General features: G+C 43.0%; 1 protein-coding gene across 1 annotated transcript in view; it reads left to right on the top strand.

Moving 5' to 3' along the window:
• SLC15A2 (solute carrier family 15 member 2) overlaps positions 1-23588 on the top strand; it is a 429960-nt gene that overhangs the window by 124194 nt on the left and 282178 nt on the right. Inside the window, exons 5-7 of the mRNA XM_069224674.1 lie at positions 16995-17087; positions 21955-22054; positions 22176-22266. Coding sequence (XP_069080775.1) covers positions 16995-17087; positions 21955-22054; positions 22176-22266 — 284 coding nt within the window. The remainder of the gene's footprint in view (positions 1-16994; positions 17088-21954; positions 22055-22175; positions 22267-23588) is intronic.

Below are 23588 nucleotides of genomic sequence, written 5' to 3'. Positions count from 1 at the left end.
CCTCAAATTAGCATCAGCATGTGGGACTTCATGCAAAAACGATTTGGCAACATCAATTTAGAAAACTCCTATCTAGGGTCCTTATCAAAATCAGCAGTTGGTTACCTAAAAGAAACACAATGCAATTTTACAATTTCCTTTCATAATTACCAATTTCCAATCAGCAATCAATGAAGTCTTCGTCTCACAGGTATCGTTTCTCGATCAGCATAGGACGGGACAAAGGGGCAGGGGTGAACGGGGCAATTGCCTCACGGCGGCAAAGTAAGGCTACTACTTCATGCAAAGGGGCAAATCAAAGTTAAAAGTCTCTAGGGCAAGAATCATTAAAGTCTCTTTCTCTCGATTAGAGAAAGCATCAAAGTCTCTCAAAATGGCGTCGCAGCAAAATGGGTCATAGTAGCTACGAAGTCAAAATGGCGGGATGTCCGAAGATAGAGAGAGCTTCCCTCTCGTGCACCTGGGTTTTATAGACAACAGTTCAAGTCCAGTAGGGTCTCCATTGGTGGGTTCATAGGTTAGCTTCAAATTGACCAATCAAAAACTACAGTTCTCAAGCTTTTACTTAAGCATACATTATCCTTGGAGATGGGTACGCAAGTTGCAACATTGTTTCTCCATTAGCTTACTCTCAGAGCCTCCATTGTCCGCACCTGCAAGCCGACCTTGAATTAAGGAGAAAAATATGCCATGCTGGCACCAACTTTAAGATAAGAATGTGAACAGTCTCTGTGGAAAAGTACAGCTTCAAGCAGAAATACACGTTTAATAGCACAGTGGAAAAATACGAACATTTAAACCGTGAGACCAGGCAACTAGGCCAAAGCCTCCGCTAAAGTAATGCTAAGCTAAGGCATTTCAAATAAGCAAATCGTAGCACACGTTTATGATTATGTCGGATTAGTGCAATTCTAATACACCACGTTATATGAAGCACGCATATAAATGCTGGCAAACTACTCTGAGGGCACATTTTGTCCCCGTACAATCTTAATTAATTCGGTTAATGTCACACATGATTATTTCAGCACTACGTTTAAGCGTTAATAAATCAAAACCTTCATTTTCTGCTTCATCAATCCCTCCTCTGATGACTACTTGTCATCACACAAATTTAGCCCACAAATTTTATCCCATTAAAATTCTGTCAGCTCCCTTTTCCTTTTAGTTCCCCTAGTTTGCGCTTTGTATTCTTCTGCCATTCTTTTCATTATTTTCTCCTCCTTTCTTCTTTTAATTCTTTCCATAATCATTATTATTCCCCTTTTTATTCCCCAAATTCCAAATACACAAATTATTATTATTAATATTCCTTCTATTATCTTCAATAATATTCCATTCCAAATTCCCCCAATCCAATGTCCCACTGAAGCAAGTCCCTTTCCAACCTTTTCCCACACTCCTGGTTCTTTCAGTTCTTTCAAATCTGCACTTTCTTTTGTTAGATTAGCAAGCATAGTTTTAATTTTCACACTATTATCAGGTATATAGGTGCAGCAGTGACGTGCACCAATCATTTTGCAAACGCCTCCATCCTTTGCTAAAAGAATGTCTAAAGCAAGCCTATTTTGAAGAGTCATAGCTCTTTCCGCTGCAAGTTCAGCATCCATCAGGATTATAGCACCTGAAAACTTTGTCAACATGTTATCCACTATAGTAGACAACTTTCTTATTTTGATGGAATTCAGCACAACCCCTAATGAAGGAATCATGGCTCCAAATATATCGCCTACCACAGCAGCTGCGGTCTCTCTTTTCTGGATACGATGGGATCCAGGTGTCTTTTCAATCATTGATATGTCATCCAGTTGATAAACCTTTGGAAACACTATACCCAAATAACATCTTCCCCACCATCCCTTTTGAAGACGATAATAGGCATTATGCCCACAAATGTAATACACCCCTGGAATGACAGGGTCAAGTCCGTCCATCATGAATGTCCATTTGGCCTTAAAAATAAACGTATGTTTGCATTCACTCGCTCCTACAAAAATATTGTCATAGTATGATTCACCTCGATATATACAAAATTTCCCTACATGCCAAGCATCTAAAGCAATTTTCCCTTGTGTCTTTATAGCAGCAAAATCATAATTATCTACTGAAGTCCTCTTATGCAGTTCTTTTTCTAATTTCGCCTTCATTTGAGCCCTTCTATCATCTGTGCGATCTAAAAAGCTTATTTCTACAGCAGAGACGGAGCAAGTAAGGTTTTCCCTATGAGCATGAGCCGTTTCAAAAGGTTGCATTGGCTCGAAAAAGTCCCTCATAATTTTGTAATCCCAATATTTTGCAGTCTCGCTTAGCTGCGCTATTATAGGAACATAAGCAAAGGTAACATCATAATTTGAGAAAAAATACTGTATATTAGATTGACCATAAAACCTAGACATTACTATACTACATGTAATCCCATATGTAAGAGGCATGTGGTGATAAGTCACCCCTTCCTTTACTGATGTCGGTATCTGGGTACACACATAACAATCTTTCGCATCCATAGTCTCAACATACTCTGTTAATAAGCGATAGAAAACGTTATACGAAAGCTCTTTCTTATCATGCAAGAGCCTCTCATCCATTGCTAGTCTTTTCAATGGTGTTAGTTCAGTGACAGTAACAGGAACAATAGTAGAAGCAGCAATAGTCTCCTTCTCACCCTTTCCATGCATTCCAAACACAATTGCCATTATTATTAGTACACATGTTAGTACCAGGCCTATACACACGTATTTACAATATTTCTTTCTATTATTCTGCATAGCGTACCCAGGCATGATCTGTATAGAATCAGAGAGCTAGAAGCACTTATAAATGAAACTACTTAGCAATTCATTTACAAAGCTTGAACGAGCACAATGTTCACACCGTCTTCTTCGAAAGGCCAGTCACTTATCGGTTAGCAGCATTTGTCTCAATTCGGTTTAGCAATGTCTCAGCTGGTTGTTTGTCTCACGTTAGATTGCAGCAAGCAATGCCATTTACTACCGTTTCAATCAACAGAGTCTATGAAGCTTTTCTTTTCTATTGGTATCTCTTCTTCTTCCTCGTTCTCGATGCTTAGAGATACAAACTCATCAGTCCAATCATCATTGACTGCATATGCCCATTCAGGACCGGAATACCTCCTGTTTGGTATCCTTTTCCTTTTCAATTTTGCTTCTCTTTTCGATTCTGCTTCGCTGGCACTCTCCTCCTTCGCCAAGTCCTTTTCTTCACTTGACGATTGTTCCACGACAGTCACTTCCTTTCTTTTCTCTTTCACTTTCGGCCTTCCTCCTTCGTTCAAACCTTCTTTACCCTTTTCTTTTATCGGTGAGATGCTTAATCTTCTTTTTGCACCGTGTCCATTTGATGGACCTGCGATCTTTTCTGTAGAGGTTTGAGCTTTTTCGTTCTGCTCTTCTTTGTCCCCACCTTCAGTCACGTTTTCTTTTTCTTTTTCTGTATCATCTATTTCTGGGAAAGCCCCCTTTTGCTCAGGCTCTCCTGCTTTCTCACTTTCTTCGAGCCCTTCGTCACCGTTACTTTCTTCAGGCTCTGTATCACTTTCAGCTGCTTCAGGCTCCTTGTCACCATCAGCTGCTTCAGGCTTTTTGCTACCCTCAGCGGCTTCAGGCTCTTTGTCACCTGCAGCTTCGTCGTCGCTGTCTGAACTTTCTCCTTGGTCTTCCCCAAGTGAGTCGGACTCTTCGTTCTCCAATAATATCTCCTTTTCTTCTGCTGTTGCTTGTCCGCTTTCAGTTCGCTTTTGTTCTGTCTCAGCACTCGGCACCGTTTTATCAGGCACTGGTAGTTTCAGCGCTTCAACTTCCTCATCTGTGGGACACAACACCTTCTTTGTATGACTGGCGTGAATCCAGTTGGGAACCCCCGCGCACTTCACAGCAGTAGTTGTTGTCAGGATCACTTGGAAAGGGCCTTTCCAACGGGGTTCCAGACACGACTTCCTCACGTGCTTCTTTATCACGACCCAGTCACCTGCCTTCAGTGCGTGTCCTGGTCCTTGGATCAGTGGCAAGGTGGTCGCCTCCACCTGGTGAGAGAAAGAGCGAACCACGTCAGCCAGACCTTTGCAGTAGTCTAACACCATATCATCTGTAATATTCAAAAGCATGTTTGCGGGAACTGCAGGAAGTCTCATAGCCCTTCCCATGAGAATTTCGTGCGGAGACAATCCAGTTTTTCTATCCGGAGTGTTTCTCATTGACATTAGCACTAAGGGCAATGCGTCAGGCCATTTCAAATTTGTTGATGCACATATTTTTGCCATTCTCGACTTCAGCGTACCATTCATCTGCTCCACCAGTCCTGATGCTTCAGGGCGATAGCTACAGTGCAGCTTTTGCTCAATGTTCAGTGCTTCGCAAAGTAACCTCATCACCTCGTTATTGAAGTGACTTCCCCTATCTGATTCTAAAGAGATCGGGAATCCGAACCGTGGTATTAACTCCCTCAATAAGAGCTTGGCAACTGTAAGGCTGTCATTTCTACGTGTGGGGTATGCCTCAATCCAATGACTAAAAATGCACACAATCACCAACACATATCTTAAACCTCCATGCACAGGCATCTCAATGAAGTCCATCTGCATACGACTAAAAGGACCGCTTGCCCTACCAATGTGGCTCGCGTTCACAACTGTTCCCTTTCCTGGGTTCATCTGTTGGCAAGTGACACATCGATGGCAAACTGCTTCTGCAGCTTGACGAAATTTGGGGTTAAACCAATCAGTTTTGAACAATCTTATCATGGCATCTCTCCCTAGGTGAGCTTGCCCATGATAGAACCGCGCAAGCTGTGATAAGAGACTATTTGGCAGAACAAATTTTCCCTCATGTGAAACCCATAGCTCGTCTTGTCTCTTTAAACATTGTGATTTAATCCAGGAATCTCTTTCATCTTCCCTGACATTATTCTGTAGTGCTTTTAGTTCTTCTATTGTATCTACGACCTTCAAGGCAAATGCTTCAGCTGGTTCGAGTTCTGGTTCACTTATTGTATTCCAATCATCCCTTAACAATATACAGTTCAAGGCACAAAATCTTGCGACTTGATCTGCATAGGCATTTCCCAGAGACACATAGTCCTGTCCTTTCGTGTGAGCACTGCACTTTACCACTGCAACTTCAGCTGGCACTTGAATGGCATGTAACAACTCCCTTATTCTCTCCCCATTTTTCACTGGGGATCCTGAAGAAGTCAGGAAACCTCTCTGTGACCACAGTTGTCCAAAGTCATGCACAATCCCAAACCCGTATTGGCTATCAGTGTAAATGGTGACTTTCATCAATGCAGACAATTGACATGCTCTAGTAAGGGCTACAAGTTCTGCTACTTGTGCAGAATAGACTCCTTGAAGCCATCCCGCTTCCAAGACCCCTGTTACAGTACATACAGCATATCCTGCTTTCAAAATTCCCACCCCATCTCTTAGACATGAACCATCAACAAAAAGAATTTGGTCATTTTCATCAAGTTTTGTATCCTTGATATCCGGTCGGGGTTTTGTGCAAAATTCAGTCACCTGAAGGCAGTCATGCTCGACGTCTTCAGCGTTCTCAATTTCAGCATTTTCTCCAGGAAGCAAGGTAGCTGGATTCAACGTAGTGCACCTTTTCAGCTGCACATTCGGTGAGCCCAGAATAGTCGTTTCATACCTTGTGAGTCTTGCTCCAGTCATGTGCTGCGTTCGGGATCGGGTCAAAAGTATCTCAACTGAGTGAGGGACCATGACTGTTACTGGGTGTCCCATCACTATTCCTTCACTCTGAGTGAGGCTGATACCAACTGCTGCTACAGCGCGCAAACACCCTGGGAGTGCTGCTGCAACCGGATCCAAAGTAGCTGAAAAATACGCTACTGGTCTGTTTACGCCACCATGGGCTTGAGTCAAGACAGACAAAGAACATGCATCACGTTCATGGCAAAACAATGTGAAAGGCTTTGTGTAATCAGGCATACCCAAAGCTGGAGCCCTGCACATGCATTCCTTTAATTCAACAAAAGCATCCATCTCATCCCCTTTCAATTCGATCTGATCCAAGGCATCCTTCTGGGTCAATTTCAGTAAAGGCTTTGCTAGAGACGAGAAGTTGGGAATCCACTGGCGACAGTATCCCACCATTCCCAAAAACTTCCTCACCTCCTTCCTTGTCTTTGGTGGACTCATTTGAAGTACACTTGTAATTCTTTCCTTCATTATTTTCCGTGACCCTTTCTCTATCTGGTGACCCAAGTATTTCACTTTCTTCTGACAGAACTGCAGTTTGGAAGGAGACACCTTGTGTCCATTCCCTCCCAAGTGGTTCAACAGAGCAATGGTATCGGCTGTGCAGCCACTTTCTGTCTTTGATGCAACCAGTAAGTCATCAATGTACTGTACTAAGGTTGACTCGAATGGCAACTCTAACTCTTCCAAGTCTTTCTTTAGAACCTGATTGAATATCGACGGTGACTCAGAGAACCCTTGAGGAATTCGACACCAACTGTATACTCTGTCTAGGAATTTGAAACAAAAGAGGAATTGGCTATCCTCATGAAGAGGCACAGAAAAGAATGCTTGTGACAAATCGATGACTGAGAACCACTCAGCTTCGCAAGGGATCTGAAACATTATCACAGCCGGATTCGGTACGACAGGGCAGCACTTGATTATGATGTCATTTATTTTCCTCAAATCCTGTACAAGTCGGACTTTCCCACTTGGCTTTATTAGTCCCATTATCGGTGAATTACATGGGCTGCTTAATACTTCTTTCAGTACTCCCTGCTTCACAAATTCGTCAATAAGTTGGGCAACTTTCATGAGGGTATCTTGTGGCATGTGGTATTGTGGGGTCTGGGGAAAGATCGCATTGGGCTTTACCATCACTTTTACTGGTTCAACTCCTTTCATCAATCCCACCTCTTTCCCTGTCATGTCCCACACTTCCTTTCCGACTGTTTCCCGTAATTCTGCTGGGATATCTTCTTCAGTTATCATCGGTAAAAGACAAATCAGAGGATACTCTTCGTCGACTGTTTCTATCTCATCCCCCTCTACACTGTCCTCGTCTTCCCCATCATTGCTCGTCTCTATTGTTATTCCTTCGTTTGAACACATGATCGAGCAACCCAATTTACACAATAGGTCTCTTCCTAACAGTGCTATCGGGCTTGAGTCACATACCACAAACTGATGTACCCCTTGATAGTTACCAATGTTGACTGGTATCGGATCTGTTATTGGGTTCGTCAGATGCCTGTTTGCTACTCCCACCACTTGAACTGTCCTCCCTGAGAGTGGCAAATTTGGTACTTCACTGCTCTTAACAGTTGAACGTGTGGCTCCCGTGTCAACCAAGAATGAAACACGATGACCCATTACTCTTCCTTCTACGTACGGACCCTTTTGATCAACTTCTAGGGATGCCGCAAGCACACAATCTCCTTCCTCTTCTGAGCTTTCACTCTCCCATACATTGTTTATTCCACTCTCACTGTGTAATGGGAACTGTTGTACTGTGCCGTTTGTGCTCATTACCTGACCCGTTACCTGTGGAGGAACCATCATTCGCTGCTGACTCATTGGTGCCAAAGGTATTTGCATTTGCTGATTATGTACCATAGGTAACTGCTGTTGCATCGGCTGCATTTGCGTCATCTGCACACGGGGCATCTGCATCTGCTGCGGCTGCATAGGTTGTAATCCCTGCAATTGGTTTATGGTCTGAAAATTTGGGTTTGGACCCCTCATTTTTGGTCCTCTCATTGTCTGAAATGCATTGGCATCATTGTTTTGCTGACCAACACCTACACCTGCACCTGCGCCTTCCTGCACCACCATTGGGCACTCGCGTTTCCAATGACCTACGTTTCCGCACGCGTGACACGGCATCACCTTTTTCATTGCCTGCACACCCGTCACAACAGTGTTCAAATCTGGACCATTATTCACAAAACCTCCTCTGCCTCTGCCTCTGGCCTGTGGTTGAAACGCCATGTTTCCCTGCAACTGCGGCTGCTGTTGCTGAAACACCATGCTTCCCTGCAACTGCGGCTGCTGTTGCGGTACCTGCTGTTGGAACCCTTGCATCCCTGGCAACCCTTGCAGTCCTTGCAGACCTTGCAAGCCTGTCTGAGCCGCCTTAAGCTGCATCATCATCACCTTCTCTTTCAGCTTTTTCTGTTTCACCTCAATTTCGTCGCTACAGTATTTCGCATAAGTCAAGACTTCATCAATCGGTTTCAACTGCCAGCATATCAAATGCGATTTTATCATCTGACTTATCTCTGGTTTCAGCCCTTCCACAAATCTGAACACAAAATGAAGCATATCTTTCGCCTCAATTGCTTCTGTGCCACTGTAATTCTTGAACGCCTTCAACAACCTTTCATAGTAACTATGAATCGATTCCTTAGCCTCTTGGGCAGTTCTATCAATTTTCTGCCAATCCACATTTTTCGCGGCAACTTTCGTCTTCAAATGTTCAATCACCTTATAGTACAGACACATCACCATAGGTGATGGTGCACCTGTCTCTCTGTCTCTCTCTGGTTCACTTGTCGGCCAACCTACAGCTCTTTTGCAATCCTCCCACAAATCTGCCGGAACCACAATCTCGAATAGAGTGTTCAGGTCTTCCCAGAGACATTTTGCAAGCTTCACAAACCTATCAGTCTGCTGATACCATTCAATCGGCTTCTCCCTCAGTTTGGGAAAATCATTCGTAAAAGACTGAATATCGCTCCTGTGCCATGGTACATGTACTAATTTTCCCCCTGCTGTCTCCCTCATGGGTAACATGGTTACGGTCTCGCTGCTCTGCGGTCTTTTCTCATTATGCTCTGTAACACTGTCCCTCCTCTTATCCTTCCTCTTTACCCATCTGCTTTCCCACTTGTCTAAACACCTCCACACTTGGGCACTCTGCAACAATTCTCTAAGGTGTGCCTTCATGCCTGCTGATCTCATGTGTTCAAAATCTGTGGTCCCAAAATCCAACCTATAGCTCCTGCTCAAGTGTTTCGTCTTGCCTATGTCAATCCCGTTCCTGTCTGCTACTTCTTGCAAACTTTTATGTACCTTGTTTACTTCTTTTGTGATCTTTGGACATAGATACCTCAACTCCTCTTCCGTGTAGGATTCTAACCTGTTCACACCCATATTCCCTTCCACCAATTCTTGTGCTTCCATGTTCAGCCTCATCCTGCTCAAGTAATCGTCTCCTTTCCCACTGTCTGAACTTTGTGTGGAATTTAAACTGTTGAACCATTGTGTCAGCTGTTGCGCATTTACCCCCATCAGTGTAGCATTCACATCGACTGCCGTTGATGGTTGCGGCAACTTTTCAGTGTGCGATGTTAATGGTATTATCAATGGGGGGCTCGACCTCACCAGTGTTGATTGAGCACATACGGGACTAAACTCCATCAAGGACCCAGACCCAGTTGGCTGAGCCGCTATCGGAGTTATCCCTGGAATGTTTTCTATGCACCTTCTTTCTGTCCCATTTTGCAGCATTGGTCCCTGACTGCTCATACCTAAGTTAGGCTGACTATACAAAGGTACCACTGGACCTACAGTAATGGGCAGTGATATCGCATCTGGATTTTGTCCATTTCCCATATTCTGAGGCATGTTCATCCCCATATTATGGGCCATCATTGCCGGCATGCCCATCTGACTCCCCGTCATTTGAGCATGAACATTTCCTCCCTGCATTTGCTTTTGAGGCATCATAAACTGAGTTGATTCAGCTTGTGCCATTGTTGGGTTGTAACCATTCTGTACGCCCCTTACGGTTGGATCTAGAATCATTCCTCCACTGTTATCACTGCTGTAGTACCCTGGCATCTGCGGCTGATAATGTTCTGCTGGTTTCAACACGGGCACATCTGGATACATTCTCCTGACCTGCGGTATCTGTGGGGTGAGCAGTAAGCTCGGGTCCTTAGATCCCGATGGTGCTCCTGGATTTTGCGTTTCACTGTTCTGTACCGATGCCGGAGGGGCAGAACTGGTACTTGGACCTTGTCCATTCTCTGCATAAGGTGGTGGACGGTCGTTCAGCAATTGCATTATCAACTCCTCATCCTCTAACTCCTCTTCTCTTCTCAACTTTTCATCGTCCTCTCTGTCCTTGGAACACTTCCTGTCTGTCTTACAGGTAGCTTTCTTACCTGTCTCCTCTCCATCCTTAGTAATTGCGGGGAACAATTTTATTCCCTGCAATACATCTGACCTCCACACCTTCTGCGCATTATCCCACCTAGCATCCGCTAGTGTCTTTTCTACCTTCCTCATCCTTGTTTCAAACTTGTTTTTCTGTTGCTGTCTAGCCATGAGTTCCCATATTGCTAGAGCCTCAAACTGTGCTGGCCTTGGAGGCACCTTCATGTCATACATCGTAAATCTCAAGTTCTCTAGGACCCTTATATTGAATGTCCCATGTATCGGGAATGCTACGCTCCCATGTTTCTCTGTCCACTTGTGCCATTGCTTTAGCCAAAGACACGGAGCTACCCCTTTTTCCTCCATTACAATGTAAGCTGGTGTACCCTCGGGTGGCGTCTCCTCTCCTACGCTCGCTTTAATGTATGACTCTCCCTTCATCGCGCTCCTGAATGCTTTAAGGAATTTCATTTTCTCATCTTTTAATTCACAAAGTTTATACTCAATAGGTCACTTTTATTCCACAAAATTTGTAATCAATAGGTGACTTTAATTCCCGGAATACTCTTCACCTGCCTTTCCCCTTCCAATCGAGTCCCACGGACTGCGTCCAATCCGTGCGCGACCCTTCTCTCCAACCAACCTATCCCAGCGCGGCTCTTAGTGACGTCACACTCACACGCACTGCTGCTGACAAAGCCTCGCGGCTAGTCCTCCTTCACTCAGCTCCTCTCGTAACAACTTTTTGCATGTATCGCGAGCTACCAAAACTAAAACAGATCTGTCGGTTTACTACAGGAAGGGTAACGTAATCGCTTCAGGACCTTAGGGACTTTTCACTAACCTCGGCCACTATTCGATCTCTTTCACCAGCCTCGGCCGCTATTCCGTCTTTCTCAGTCCCCACATTCGCAAGCAAATCTGACCCGCAGACCTACTCTCAACTTGTCAATGATCTGTTCTAGTGCACTTAGAATCTTGTCAAAGCCCGAAGTCGAAGTTCCTATCACTCCCTAACACACGTACCCACTCGTTGACCACGCCCGATCAACCTACTAAACCGTCCAAACCACAACATGGATCAACATACTCCGGAGTCTCTTGACCTCGCAGGGCCCGTCTCAACAACAACAACCACGTGGACCTTTTTATGCACAAAGCGCCAGACGCACATGAAGTTCGACGACTTCCCTACTCTCACACTCGGAGCCGCACCTCCGCTAACTCTATGAAGTTCGACGACTTCTCTAGTTCTACACTCGGAGTCGCACCTCCGCTATCCTTAAAAGAAAACCCTCGCAACCTTTTCACACACTCTGCGGCAATAAGCTGTGCAAGCGCAAAACCCTAACTTCACTCATACCATCACTAGTACCGCCAACGCTGTTTCCACATCTCCCTTCTCTTCATTCGCAAGCTTCGAGATCCCGGGAAAGTCGCGGTGGACCTAGCCCATCATCATCTTGTCAATTATTTTCATCCAAGAAAAATCTAATTCAACTTCCCGAATGAGGCCTCAAAATGCGTAACCGTTAGTTCGACACCATGTACTCTAATGGTACAGGGTCCCAAAAGACGTAACCGTCCTCTGCTACCATCTACTGATAGAGCGGAACGTGGTACCAATTTACCTGCGTTCGGATGCTCTTTAGGTCGATGAATCTTTTGACTAAGTGGGAACTCTCTGTACTATTAATCGATCACTCACTTTATATCGATAATCAATAACGAACATAAGCAACACCTTGAACAACATAACACATAACAATTAATCCAGAATACATTTCGGCGAACCCTGACCTTTCAGCCAGGAATAACCACACCAGTTTATTGCAAAGTTAGTGAATTTATTTCCCTATATTAACAAAGCTAGCACAATATAGATGTGTCTCAACACCAAATGATAAACATAAATGAACATTAATAGCTGTCCATAGCGTCGGAACAAGTGTAATCTATGTAGCATTTGAATCACAAGGCATTCGATAGTGGCAATGCAAAGCACTAATACGATAATCTGCAATGGGCTAATTGCGTACATTTAGTCAGCATAACAAGATCTCAAATTGCATCGTGCGACATATGGAATCCTCGTCTAACCTCAAATTAGCATCAGCATGTGGGACTTCATGCAAAAACGATTTGGCAACATCAATTTAGAAAACTCCTATCTAGGGTCCTTATCAAAATCAGCAGTTGGTTACCTAAAAGAAACACAATGCAATTTTACAATTTCCTTTCATAATTACCAATTTCCAATCAGCAATCAATGAAGTCTTCGTCTCACAGGTATCGTTTCTCGATCAGCATAGGACGGGACAAAGGGGCAGGGGTGAACGGGGCAATTGCCTCACGGCGGCAAAGTAAGGCTACTACTTCATGCAAAGGGGCAAATCAAAGTTAAAAGTCTCTAGGGCAAGAATCATTAAAGTCTCTTTCTCTCGATTAGAGAAAGCATCAAAGTCTCTCAAAATGGCGTCGCAGCAAAATGGGTCATAGTAGCTACGAAGTCAAAATGGCGGGATGTCCGAAGATAGAGAGAGCTTCCCTCTCGTGCACCTGGGTTTTATAGACAACAGTTCAAGTCCAGTAGGGTCTCCATTGGTGGGTTCATAGGTTAGCTTCAAATTGACCAATCAAAAACGACAGTTCTCAAGCTTTTACTTAAGCATACATTATCCTTGGAGATGGGTACGCAAGTTGCAACATTGTTTCTCCATTAGCTTACTCTCAGAGCCTCCATTGTCCGCACCTGCAAGCCGACCTTGAATTAAGGAGAAAAATATGCCATGCTGGCACCAACTTTAAGATAAGCATGTGAACAGTCTCTGTGGAAAAGTACAGCTTCAAGCAGAAATACACGTTTAATAGCACAGTGGAAAAATACGAACATTTAAACCGTGAGACCAGGCAACTAGGCCAAAGCCTCCGCTAAAGTAATGCTAAGCTAAGGCATTTCAAATAAGCAAATCGTAGCACACGTTTATGATTATGTCGGATTAGTGCAATTCTAATACACCACGTTATATGAAGCACGCATATAAATGCTGGCAAACTACTCTGAGGGCACATTTTGTCCCCGTACAATCTTAATTAATTCGGTTAATGTCACACATGATTATTTCAGCACTACGTTTAAGCGTTAATAAATCAAAACCTTCATTTTCTGCTTCATCAGGCTACACTCCTCCACCTTAACAGAGGAATTGCCCCTGCTCCTCACTCCCATTGTCTACAAAGCACAGTGTTTCATGAAGTCTAATCAGCAAGCCTTTGATGACAAAGTATTCAGCGAGTTTCTACACTGAGCCCTGTCACCATTCTTCTCACCTCAGTTCCTTGATTGCCACTCTCCGGCCAAGGAAAGCAGTCAATACACTTCTGCTGTCTGGGGGAAATGTGCTCATTCTCCATCTTGTCAAACCAGAGACATCCAAATTAATATTGTGAAATAACTTGAGCATGAACATCAGAAGACATCAGCTCCAGTATTTGTAGAACCTTTTTTACAATGTTTGCATGATTTACCCATATTTTTTTCTTGAATTGTGCTGATCGTGAGGCTTCTGCTTCATTTGAGTACAGTCTTAGGCTCTTAGGGGCAGATTTATGAACTAAGTGCAGGGCCACTTTTCATGAGACCCTTAGCGTCCCCTAATGCCATCATGTGTGCACTGTATTTAATATATGGCACACCATTGTGGTAGTTAGGGAACTAGCATCAACATTTTTGATGCTAGTCTGGCGCTTTGCAGGATTAGTGCCAAAAATTCTGCAAAGCACCCAGAGGCCTATTGAAACCAGTGGGAGCCTCCTTTTAACACCTGCTCTGAGCAGGCTTTAAAAATGCAGGAAAAAATGACGCAAAGAAATCTCTTAGATTTATTGTTGCCATTTTTTCTGCCCCTTTCACACCGTAATGTCCCCCCTTGCATACATTATGCCTGGCACAGGTATAATGTGGCGCAAGGGATTACAAAGTGGCACAAGGCAAGCACCGTGCCACTTTGTAAATCTGGAGCGGCGTTTTTGGCCATCTAATGCCACATTAGCATAAAAAAGATGACACTAATGCGTCATTAGATGGTGCCAGGCCCTCTTAAATCTGGGCCTTAATATTTCCCTGGATACGTGCCCAGAAATTATTTTAAGATTACACCCACTGAGCAGATCATCTGACCTTGCAGAGCCGTGGTCTGGTGGGAGTCTAGCAGCAGACAGGCTATTTGCTTGATTCTAGTACCTATCAAAAAGTCCTAATTTCACATTGTTGCACATGCAAATAATGCAGTTTCTTTGTAAAGACTTGCATCCTCGGATTGGCTGCTATTGCAAAGAGCATCTCTATATTCGTAAAATTCTGCATAAAAACTGACCTCTCCTTAATCCTTCTGATTTTTGCCTGTCCGTTTTTCTTTCAAATGGCCTCTCATTCCCTTCGGTTCCCTGCATGTCTCCTCTGAGAACAACCTACTTAAAGTAAAATGCATTTTTGCCTTAATCTCTAATATTGCATTTCTGCCATTTGCCCACAACTCTTTTCAAAGATCAAAACCTCTTCTTTGCAAGTGATAATTCTGCAACCTAACAACACCTAAGGTCTTCCAGCTTATCTATTAACCTCCCCAGCCATCTGCTTCACCCACAAAGTCTAATCTACTACAAAGAAACTGAAGTAAATGCTTGCTTTGATTTGATTTGCTTTTGATTTGCTTGAGTGCACACGACGAATTCCAGTAATCAACAATATTCGATAGCCAATAATAGTCAATTACAGTGGACTAACCACTAGCCTTGTGTTCTGGAGCAGCGTGCTTCCTGGACTAAAGTGATTCAGATCCTTGTCAGGTGTACAAATGTAATTACAATAGATTACATTGTCAATTAGTTTGCTCAATCAGAGCTTCAGCAGTGCTCCAGAAAAGTGACTCAGCAAAGGTTCACCGGTTGGTAGCATAAATGACATCAACTGGTTTGTTATATCAGAACATATACAGTGCACACATTAGGGTCTGTCTGGCACCTTGTTCAGTGGCCTCATGTTGATACACTCAGGCTCTGATTTAACAAGTTATCATGCTGATAACTCTTGAAATTTTGCTGAGTTCCTCCTCAAGATGTTTCAATATGACAAATTCCTTACTGTTTAGAGGTGCACAGTATTTGCTGCTTCTGCATAAGTGTGACTCAACGTACATGGGGCTGTATTGCTTAAAGTGCTGGGGGCAACAGGCATGTGCCCCCACTTTTTGCACCTCAAAGGCATTTTGCTTGAGCGTCCCTTTTCTTAGCGTACGTTTTCTCATGTTCAGGAGACCTCATGTGAATAAAAAAAACAATTTGGTGGGCACAGAGTCAAAGAGTCCATCAGTGGTGCACAGAAGGTGTGCCACAAAGAAGTAGTGCACAATCAGTTCGCCCCCACAAGAGTAACATCTGAAATTGGGCAAGTGGCCCATGAACCTCCCAGACATCCCCCTGCATGCAGATGCAGTCACTCACTGTACCTGCAAGAATATCTGTCCTCCTTTGCAAAGCTGGCTGCGTGCTATGTGCCACCTGCACTGTGAAAGATTGAACACCTATTTCAAACAGTCACGCTGCCTTTCACTAATGCGATGCACCTAGGCTAGCCATGAGTTTGCGGCTGTCCTGTGCACGGTGCATTATCTGTAATTGGGTGCACTGTCTCTGTTTCTTTCCGCCACACCTAGTTGAAGTTGCACTATGGTGGAGACAGGGACAGTGCACTCTTTACATATTGCCGCCCTTTGCGGGCACCTTCAGTACTTGTCTTATGCACTCCTCATTGACAGAGGACACATCCTTCTTGCTCGAAAAAGGTTAATGAGTTCCATGACCGATGCAATTCTACCTTTTGACAGACATACATTTGAAGTTGCCAGTTAGCGACACGTTGCATCTGTGAACAGAGATGTAGGGGCCAGATGTAGCAAGGGGTTTTATCTATTCTGTGTCTATGGGAAAATGTGTTTGTACATATGGCCCTAGGTCCCTTGCAGCAATTTACATGATTCACAGACCGAATCTTGCCTCATTTATGTTTATGAGGCTGGATTTCTGTGAATCCATATAAAAAGACATTTTTGCACAGTGCCAGATTAGAATACCAAGCACAGTGCAAAAACACGTGGGTCTCATTCCATATGGTATGCAAACACACTATCCATAATTCAATGCAAACTTTAGTTCACCTGGCCCATTGTGCTCATTCTGACCAAAGACTGCTCACTTCTCACCACACCACATTAGATCCAGCTCTAGTAAAAAAACAACTCCTTCACCTCTACGTATTAATGACCTTTGAAAATGTAGTTTGTTATATTGTATTTATTGTATATCTTCTTTTATATCACGTACACATCTTTAGGAACCTATTAAGTCACATCCAACTTTCACAAGTACAATAAAATACAATAAAATAAAACACAGACAAATATTGAATTGCACTAAAAAATACTGTCATAGTACATAGGAGCAAACCTGGAGTTCTGCTACACGTGCTTCTAAATTAAATGCCTAGTCTATTTTTATAATGTTTCATGACGTCATGTACATTTTGGATGTCAGAGCAAAGAGCATAAACATGTATTGATGATCAATGCTGTAGAACCTGGGGAGCATTAAATAATTGATGAGCCCCAAATTAACTACCTATTGTGCTTCTTTTTGGGAACCATCATTGAGGGTACCACACTTAGCATTCAAATACGCATTAGGATGCTAGTCTGTTTCTTGAAAGTGTAGAATGTCCAGGGTGCAACATTAAGTATTGCTTCTAATGACTGATATGGTTTCTTTCCTACCTTCACAGGACCATCATCTATCTTTCCCTGGTCTACGTCCTCGGTCACGTGATCAAGTCTGTTGGATCCATACCTTCTGTGGGAGATGCCAATACTCATGTGTATGTTTTGCCTTTTCAAATAATTAAGCTGCTTTTTAGATAACTATTGAAATGTTACCAACTGACTGTGAAATTTTGTCTTGGAAATACTTGATCGCAACATTACGTAGGCATCTAAAACCAAACACCAGACCACACAACGAGGAAAATGTTCCCATGTTTAGATAATAAAAGTTTAGAAACCACCGACGCTACTGCTTTGCTAGTTGTCTAGACTAAACAGGTTAGAAAGTCCATTCTGACAAGTACAATATTGCTCCAGCAATTTGAGTACTAAGGTATCACATCTCTTTTGGTTGATTGTCACCTGTCTGGATTCTCTTTTTCCCATCTACTATACTCTCTTCTATGCTCGCTAAGGTGCGCACAATGGATGTATATTATCTGGAACCCTTTTTCACGAGTCCATGTTGCCAATAAAAATACACATTTACATACAAACATACATACGTAGATAATACAGAACAATGTGCTTTTGTTTAGCCAACTTTAGTCATCGGCTGTATTTTTTTAGGTATGCCATTGACTGGATGGGCTATTTGTAATGCCATGGCATTTCTGGGAAGATTACATGGTGATTTAGGTGTTCCCGGTGGTAACCATTCACTCCAAAGGAAATTCCCAATGTAGTAGCTCATCAGGAGGAGTCACTAGTCTGCAAGGGTGTGGAATTTGATAAAATACATACTTGTCCATAGGAAAGGTTGCTTCGTAAATCTATCTGTCCTGTAAAAAAATCTACTTGTCCCTTTGGAGCATGTAGTGTGGCAACAAATTATAGCAGCAACCTCATATTAGAGCTCTGATAATAGCCTCTCTGACTATGCCAGGGGTCGCACTATAGTAGGGCTTGAATACTTGCAATTTTTTTTATTTTGCCAGCTTTCCACAGATTTCATACTTGGCCAGGAGGTACCGGTAAGCAATAGTTCCAAGGTTGGAATGCCTTTTTTAGTCAGTGCAAACCTATTAACTTGCATGTTTTAAGGGATTTCACCAGCTCATTGGAAATTTACTCCTGACAAGGGTTAGAAATAAAACTTCTTCCAGGGTTGGAAAAAAAGTTGTTAAAGGGAAGTTGAACTTGTAAACACTCAACAGAATTTGCATGAGCAAATCTACACCTGCATATTTGTTCATGCTAAAATACATTTCACAAATATTTACTAGGACTACATTTTCCTGATCTACTTCTATAAATTCATGCAATACACAAATCTGCACTAACACAAAGGCATATACCCTGGGTGCACTTTTGTGGCTTTCTTTAAGAACTGGGCCCCTAATTAGAACTACTATGGCAGTGTGTGCTTATTGCAACCCAAAAATATTTTTGCTAGTATTTGTTACAATGGTGAGGGCCCAGCAGATACCAAAACAAAGTATTACAAAAGCCATGTAAAAACAGACATGCATTGACAAAACAAATAGACTGACCACCAATGTTGGACCTATTGGCTTTGCCAATGCTTGTTTATATTCATGCTTCCCATAATCTTGTTGAAAGTGGTTACATTGACATTCCATTATGAATATTTCTGCATCCATAATCACATTTTGCTAAATGATACTTCAAAAAAATGGTACCTAAATATCACAGTAGTTTAGCAAAACGTTTTCCCTCAGTTGCATTTTTTGTGAACATTTTGAAAGCAAAAAATCATCAATCTTGCATTCAAGATTCTGCAAAAAACTGCATTTATTCATAGAACATTCTAGGAGCATTCTAGGTAGCCTCATATTTTATACTTTGCAAATGTGTGTACAAGTTTTTTTTTTTACTGGAACCACTGTCAGTGCAGTCCAAGTGTACCACATTTATTTAGAACGCTCACCCTCATAATGAAGGCTTTGTAATAATGAATCTTAATTACAATTGCGAAATGCATTAACATGTGGATACACTATCACAACTGCAGACAATTCCTTTTCCTGCTCTTTACTGTAGTACTGTAATTTGCCAGCCAAAGGGTTTGTGCTATAGGGAGTTTGGCCTACGTTTCCCAAGCACAAAATAAACTTGAAAACTTGTTGTTCTTGACCCCAAAGAAATATGTCCTGGGTGTAGTGCTATAAGAATTCCACACCCCGAGTATAGTTTTTGACGACTTGAACTGCACCAGACAATCCTGAATGCTCCCACGAAGAATGTAAATCCTGGACCTCTCTGAATGCGATGTGACATCTATTGCACAAGGACTTGAGTCTGTCTAGATCCTTCAGTCACACAAAGAACTTCGTTTCTGTACCTCCCTGAAATGAGGCACAATGTCCTGTGTGTGATGTTTTAGTCATACCAGACTCCCCAGTCACACACTTTGAGGCAAGTTCAGCCATACCATAAGAGGTAGTGTATCGCATAACTCTGGTTGCACCTCCAAGGCTCACCACCTATGAACGGGAAACAGCACTCAATGCACATGCAGTTGAGCATCACATGAGAGAAATGAGACTCACTCAACCACAGCGGGCTCCCGCAATGGGTAATCCCGCTCACATCGCAAGATGTCACAGGATGCAGTAGCCCTCACGATGAAGGACCACTCACCTAAAGTGCAGGCAGTACTTGCAGGCTCCGCACTAGGTAACTCCTTTCTCCAGACACAATACTTTGTTTACGCTCAGACCCCTGCTGCCCGGTGGAGTGCAGCTTACAATGTAGGCACAGAAGAGGGCACCACTCTCCAGATGTTACTGGTAGACAATGTAAATCCCCTGCAGGAGGTCTTTGATGTCCCTGAGACCTCTGGAGAGATCAGGGGAAGCCAACTTGCCCTTGGAGAGCACACCTCGGGTTATGACACAGCAGCAAGCAGTCAGCTCAGGCTGGCCACAATACAGGAAGGGTGTGCGGATCCCTGCCTCAGACCGTTATCCTCCTGTGCACAACAGAATAATCTGGCAATATGCACCACGTGGTCCAGCAGCACCGGGCCTGCATCGCCATAGATGCAACTCTGCCTTGCTGAAGGATAGTACCCCTTAGTTATACTAAAGTGTGCCTTTGAAGTTAGGGGTGGTTCAAAGGGTTCTTTTTGAACCACATATGCCTCCTCTAAATTTTCTCCTCATCCGCCCCAAGGATGTAGAATGAAGGTCTTTATTTTTAGTGGGGCTGTGCTCTTGCTCCGAGAAGCCAAGTGTCAGAAACCTCTCCCTCCAATTGATCTAGCCTTGACCCCGAATGGCAGGGGTCTGTTGTTCCGGATGCCCAAGTTTTATAGCTATCTCTTGTGGAATGCACAGACGTGCTCTTTCCCTGGTACATTGGAATGAAGTTGAATTTATAACATACAAAGCATTTTAGAATCTAGAAATGCCCACTTCCTAGAAGTGGCATTTCTAGTGCATTACAAATAAAACCACCTTTACCATTGTGGGGGTTTCGTCACTCTGAGTCCAATGATACCAAACATCATGAGGCTGCTCCTCTGCAATCCATTATTGCAGCCAGGCCAAATAGGACTCATGTCTTCCATGTTACCTTATGAGCAGAGCAGCTCTCTTGGGCAGTGCAAGGGTGTTCTGCACCTCCTGGGCACGTGTGCCCGGTGCACACACAGCCTGCACAGGCAGGCTGGACACTTAGGCTACAGCCACCACATAGGGGCAAGCGCGCCTATGCTGTGCTGTCAGGCTCAGTCACTACTTTAGATACCCGCGTTGAAGACACCTTATCAGGAGATGCCAGAACCAGTATCTATGTAGCAAACCATCCATGTGCCAGGATGCGCACATGGGCAAGCACCTCTTCCAGGTGGATAGAAGGATGGAACTGGCACATTCACACTGTATTTACAGTGACCCTTGCGAGAACCAGAAAAAAACCTTCTAGAAAAAAGCAACAAAACTTGGGGAACGACTAACCTGTGCACATCAGGTCTACCAAAAATGTAACGTGAAAATGTTAAAATGGCACTTACGGACTCTGAGAAAAGACCTACTGTGCCTGGGGAATAATTCTCTTGCTTTTCAGCACCAAACCCCTATATGTTCACCTACAGTATGTGTCGGACATTAAATTATTATATGTAGTATTAATATAATTGTATGGTATCGACTTAGGAACAAACACCCATACTCAAATAATCATGTATTTCATAAAATAGAGAAAAAATCGCATACACGTGAAAGCAATTAGTCGGATTTCAAAGTGATAAGTCATTAATTAATATCCCCATACCTTAGAGCAAGTCATTTTTCAGCATGATTATGACGTTTTTGGTCATAAGAGTTATTTATCCGGTTTATTTTCCCACAAAGCAGCTGTCGCGTGTTTCACTAACCGAAACTTTTCAAGGTTTTCTTTGACTTGACATCACATTTAAGCTTGTTGAGCCTTTAATAATTCCCCACTCCTGTCTATGCTGAGAAAAGTACTCAGTTGTCTCTCAAATCTTCACACAATATCTTAACATTTCAAAGCTACAGCCAGGGCCGTAGCAGGCATCGGGTTTCCAGTCCGGCCCTGGCTACAGCTGGGCGGGTCTCATGTTTCAACATGAAACAAGACAGGGAATTTGTTGCTATTTACCAATATATCGCCTGTTTTGGTGTGAGCCAGCTATTTAAGTTATCGGATGGTGTGCATTGAAAATGGTGGGCCACCGTTGATTTCGTCAAAATCTTAAAATGGAACACAACCCCTACCACCTGAAACACCAAGGATTTGGTCCCTGTGTAGGAAATGAATTTATGTGTCATGCAATATACTGATTATATACACAACTGAAATTCTGATGTTTTGAACAGTGTCCGGAGATTCAGTTGAAAAAGAGTGCAAAATCACCGGATAAAAGAGATAAAGGTACATGCATTAATATATTACGATAAATTCTGCCGTGCATAATTTTTGTTGTATTTGCAGGGCTCTCTCCATGACTGGGCTGCTTTTGATTGCCTTTGGAACGGGAGGAATTAAACCCTGTGTTGCAGCCTTTGGCGGGGACCAATTTGAAGAACAGCACGTAAGATTTACATTAGCACTCCTCGCTGGCTCACAAGTGTTTTGTCACTTACTTGTTTGTCATTTGAAAACATCTAATTATTATCGTGATATTAACATTTCAATCTCTTGCTTTGTTGTAGGCCCATGAAAGAAGCAAGTTCTTTTCCATTTTCTATTTAGCCATAAACTCTGGAAGCTTGATTTCCACGTTTGTTACCCCCGTCTTGAGAGGTCAGTATGTCTATTTGACAACAATAAACTGTTTTCCGAATAAGTAATTATTCTAACAGCAGTTCTAACCTTTTTAGGTCGAGCATATTGAGTGCTGCTTTTCCGATGTGTTGGTATCTATGTAGGCTGTTAACCACGCCTACCTTACTCTCATCACTTTCACTCGTTCGTGGGCTTGCCCTATAAAAATCCTTTGTTATCATTGGTAAATGCTTTACGTTTGTCCCTTCTTTGGGCGGTTTTGTTACCGCCTTGGGGACCCACGCTGTTATATGCACGTTTGCTGATATGTTTGACTGCGAGTGAACTTCATTTTCCTTTTGTGGGTCTCCTTCACGTTCAAGCTTATGGCGGCCATGGCACTTTGAATCAGCTCACTTATGAAAACTGTTTTACTTGTAATTTTTCCTTTTCCGTGTCTCCTTCACGCTTATGCTCATTGGAGCTGTGTCGCTTTGAACTGGCTCGCTTATATGAACTGCTTTCCTTTTAATTTTTCCTTTTGGGTGTCTCCTTCGGGCTCACGCTCCTGGCAGCTGTAGTGCTTTGAATCGTCTCGCTTATGTCAACTGTTTTACTTTTCATTTTCAATGTATGTGGCAAGAAACGTACCATTAGGAATTTACAATGCCAATAGCAACGCCGAGCAAACGCGAGACCCATTGCCTTGCATTGCAAATGGTTGTTAGTGGTTGGAGCTACATCTCGCATCAGCATATTAAGGAGAACAAAGCCAAACCCGGAATCCAAACTTGAGAAATCATACAGTATATCTAGAGCTTTGGTTAATTTCATAGCCGACTCGAACTGTTCCTTGACTATAAGACAGGAGCAGGCCAGTGTAGACTGTGAGTAGGGGGAGCAACAGACTTTTTATTAAAATGGTTCCTCAAATAAGCCTAAGTGTTAACCTATTTTTCCAATTTTATTTTGTGTTTTTTGCATGACTATAAAGCATGAACCAGGCTCTGTCAGTCTCCTTTGAGTACTGTTCATAGTAGTTGAGACTTCCATGAGGGGATACTGAGGCAATGGTTAGGATTGTACATAAAAGACCTATCAATTTGTGCAGGTGCATGTGTGACGTAAAGCCGCATCAAGCAAGGCATAATATTGAGGTAATGAACTTTGACATGCAAAAGGATTTTAGTGTCAAAATTTGATGTGACTGAAGCTTTGAACCAAATTTTGTCTCTCATACCCTTGATAATTCATGCAAGGAGGGCCTAACAGGGGAGGTATAGTGCAAACAGCTATAGGCTTTTATGCAAAGCCATATTAACTAGTCACACAAAATTGTGGGACCTAGCTTTAAGTGAAAC

This window comes from Pleurodeles waltl, chromosome 3_1 (assembly GCF_031143425.1).
Source record: "Pleurodeles waltl isolate 20211129_DDA chromosome 3_1, aPleWal1.hap1.20221129, whole genome shotgun sequence".
NCBI lineage: Eukaryota > Metazoa > Chordata > Amphibia > Caudata > Salamandridae > Pleurodeles > Pleurodeles waltl.
This window is presented reverse-complemented; position numbering and strand designations above follow the sequence as displayed.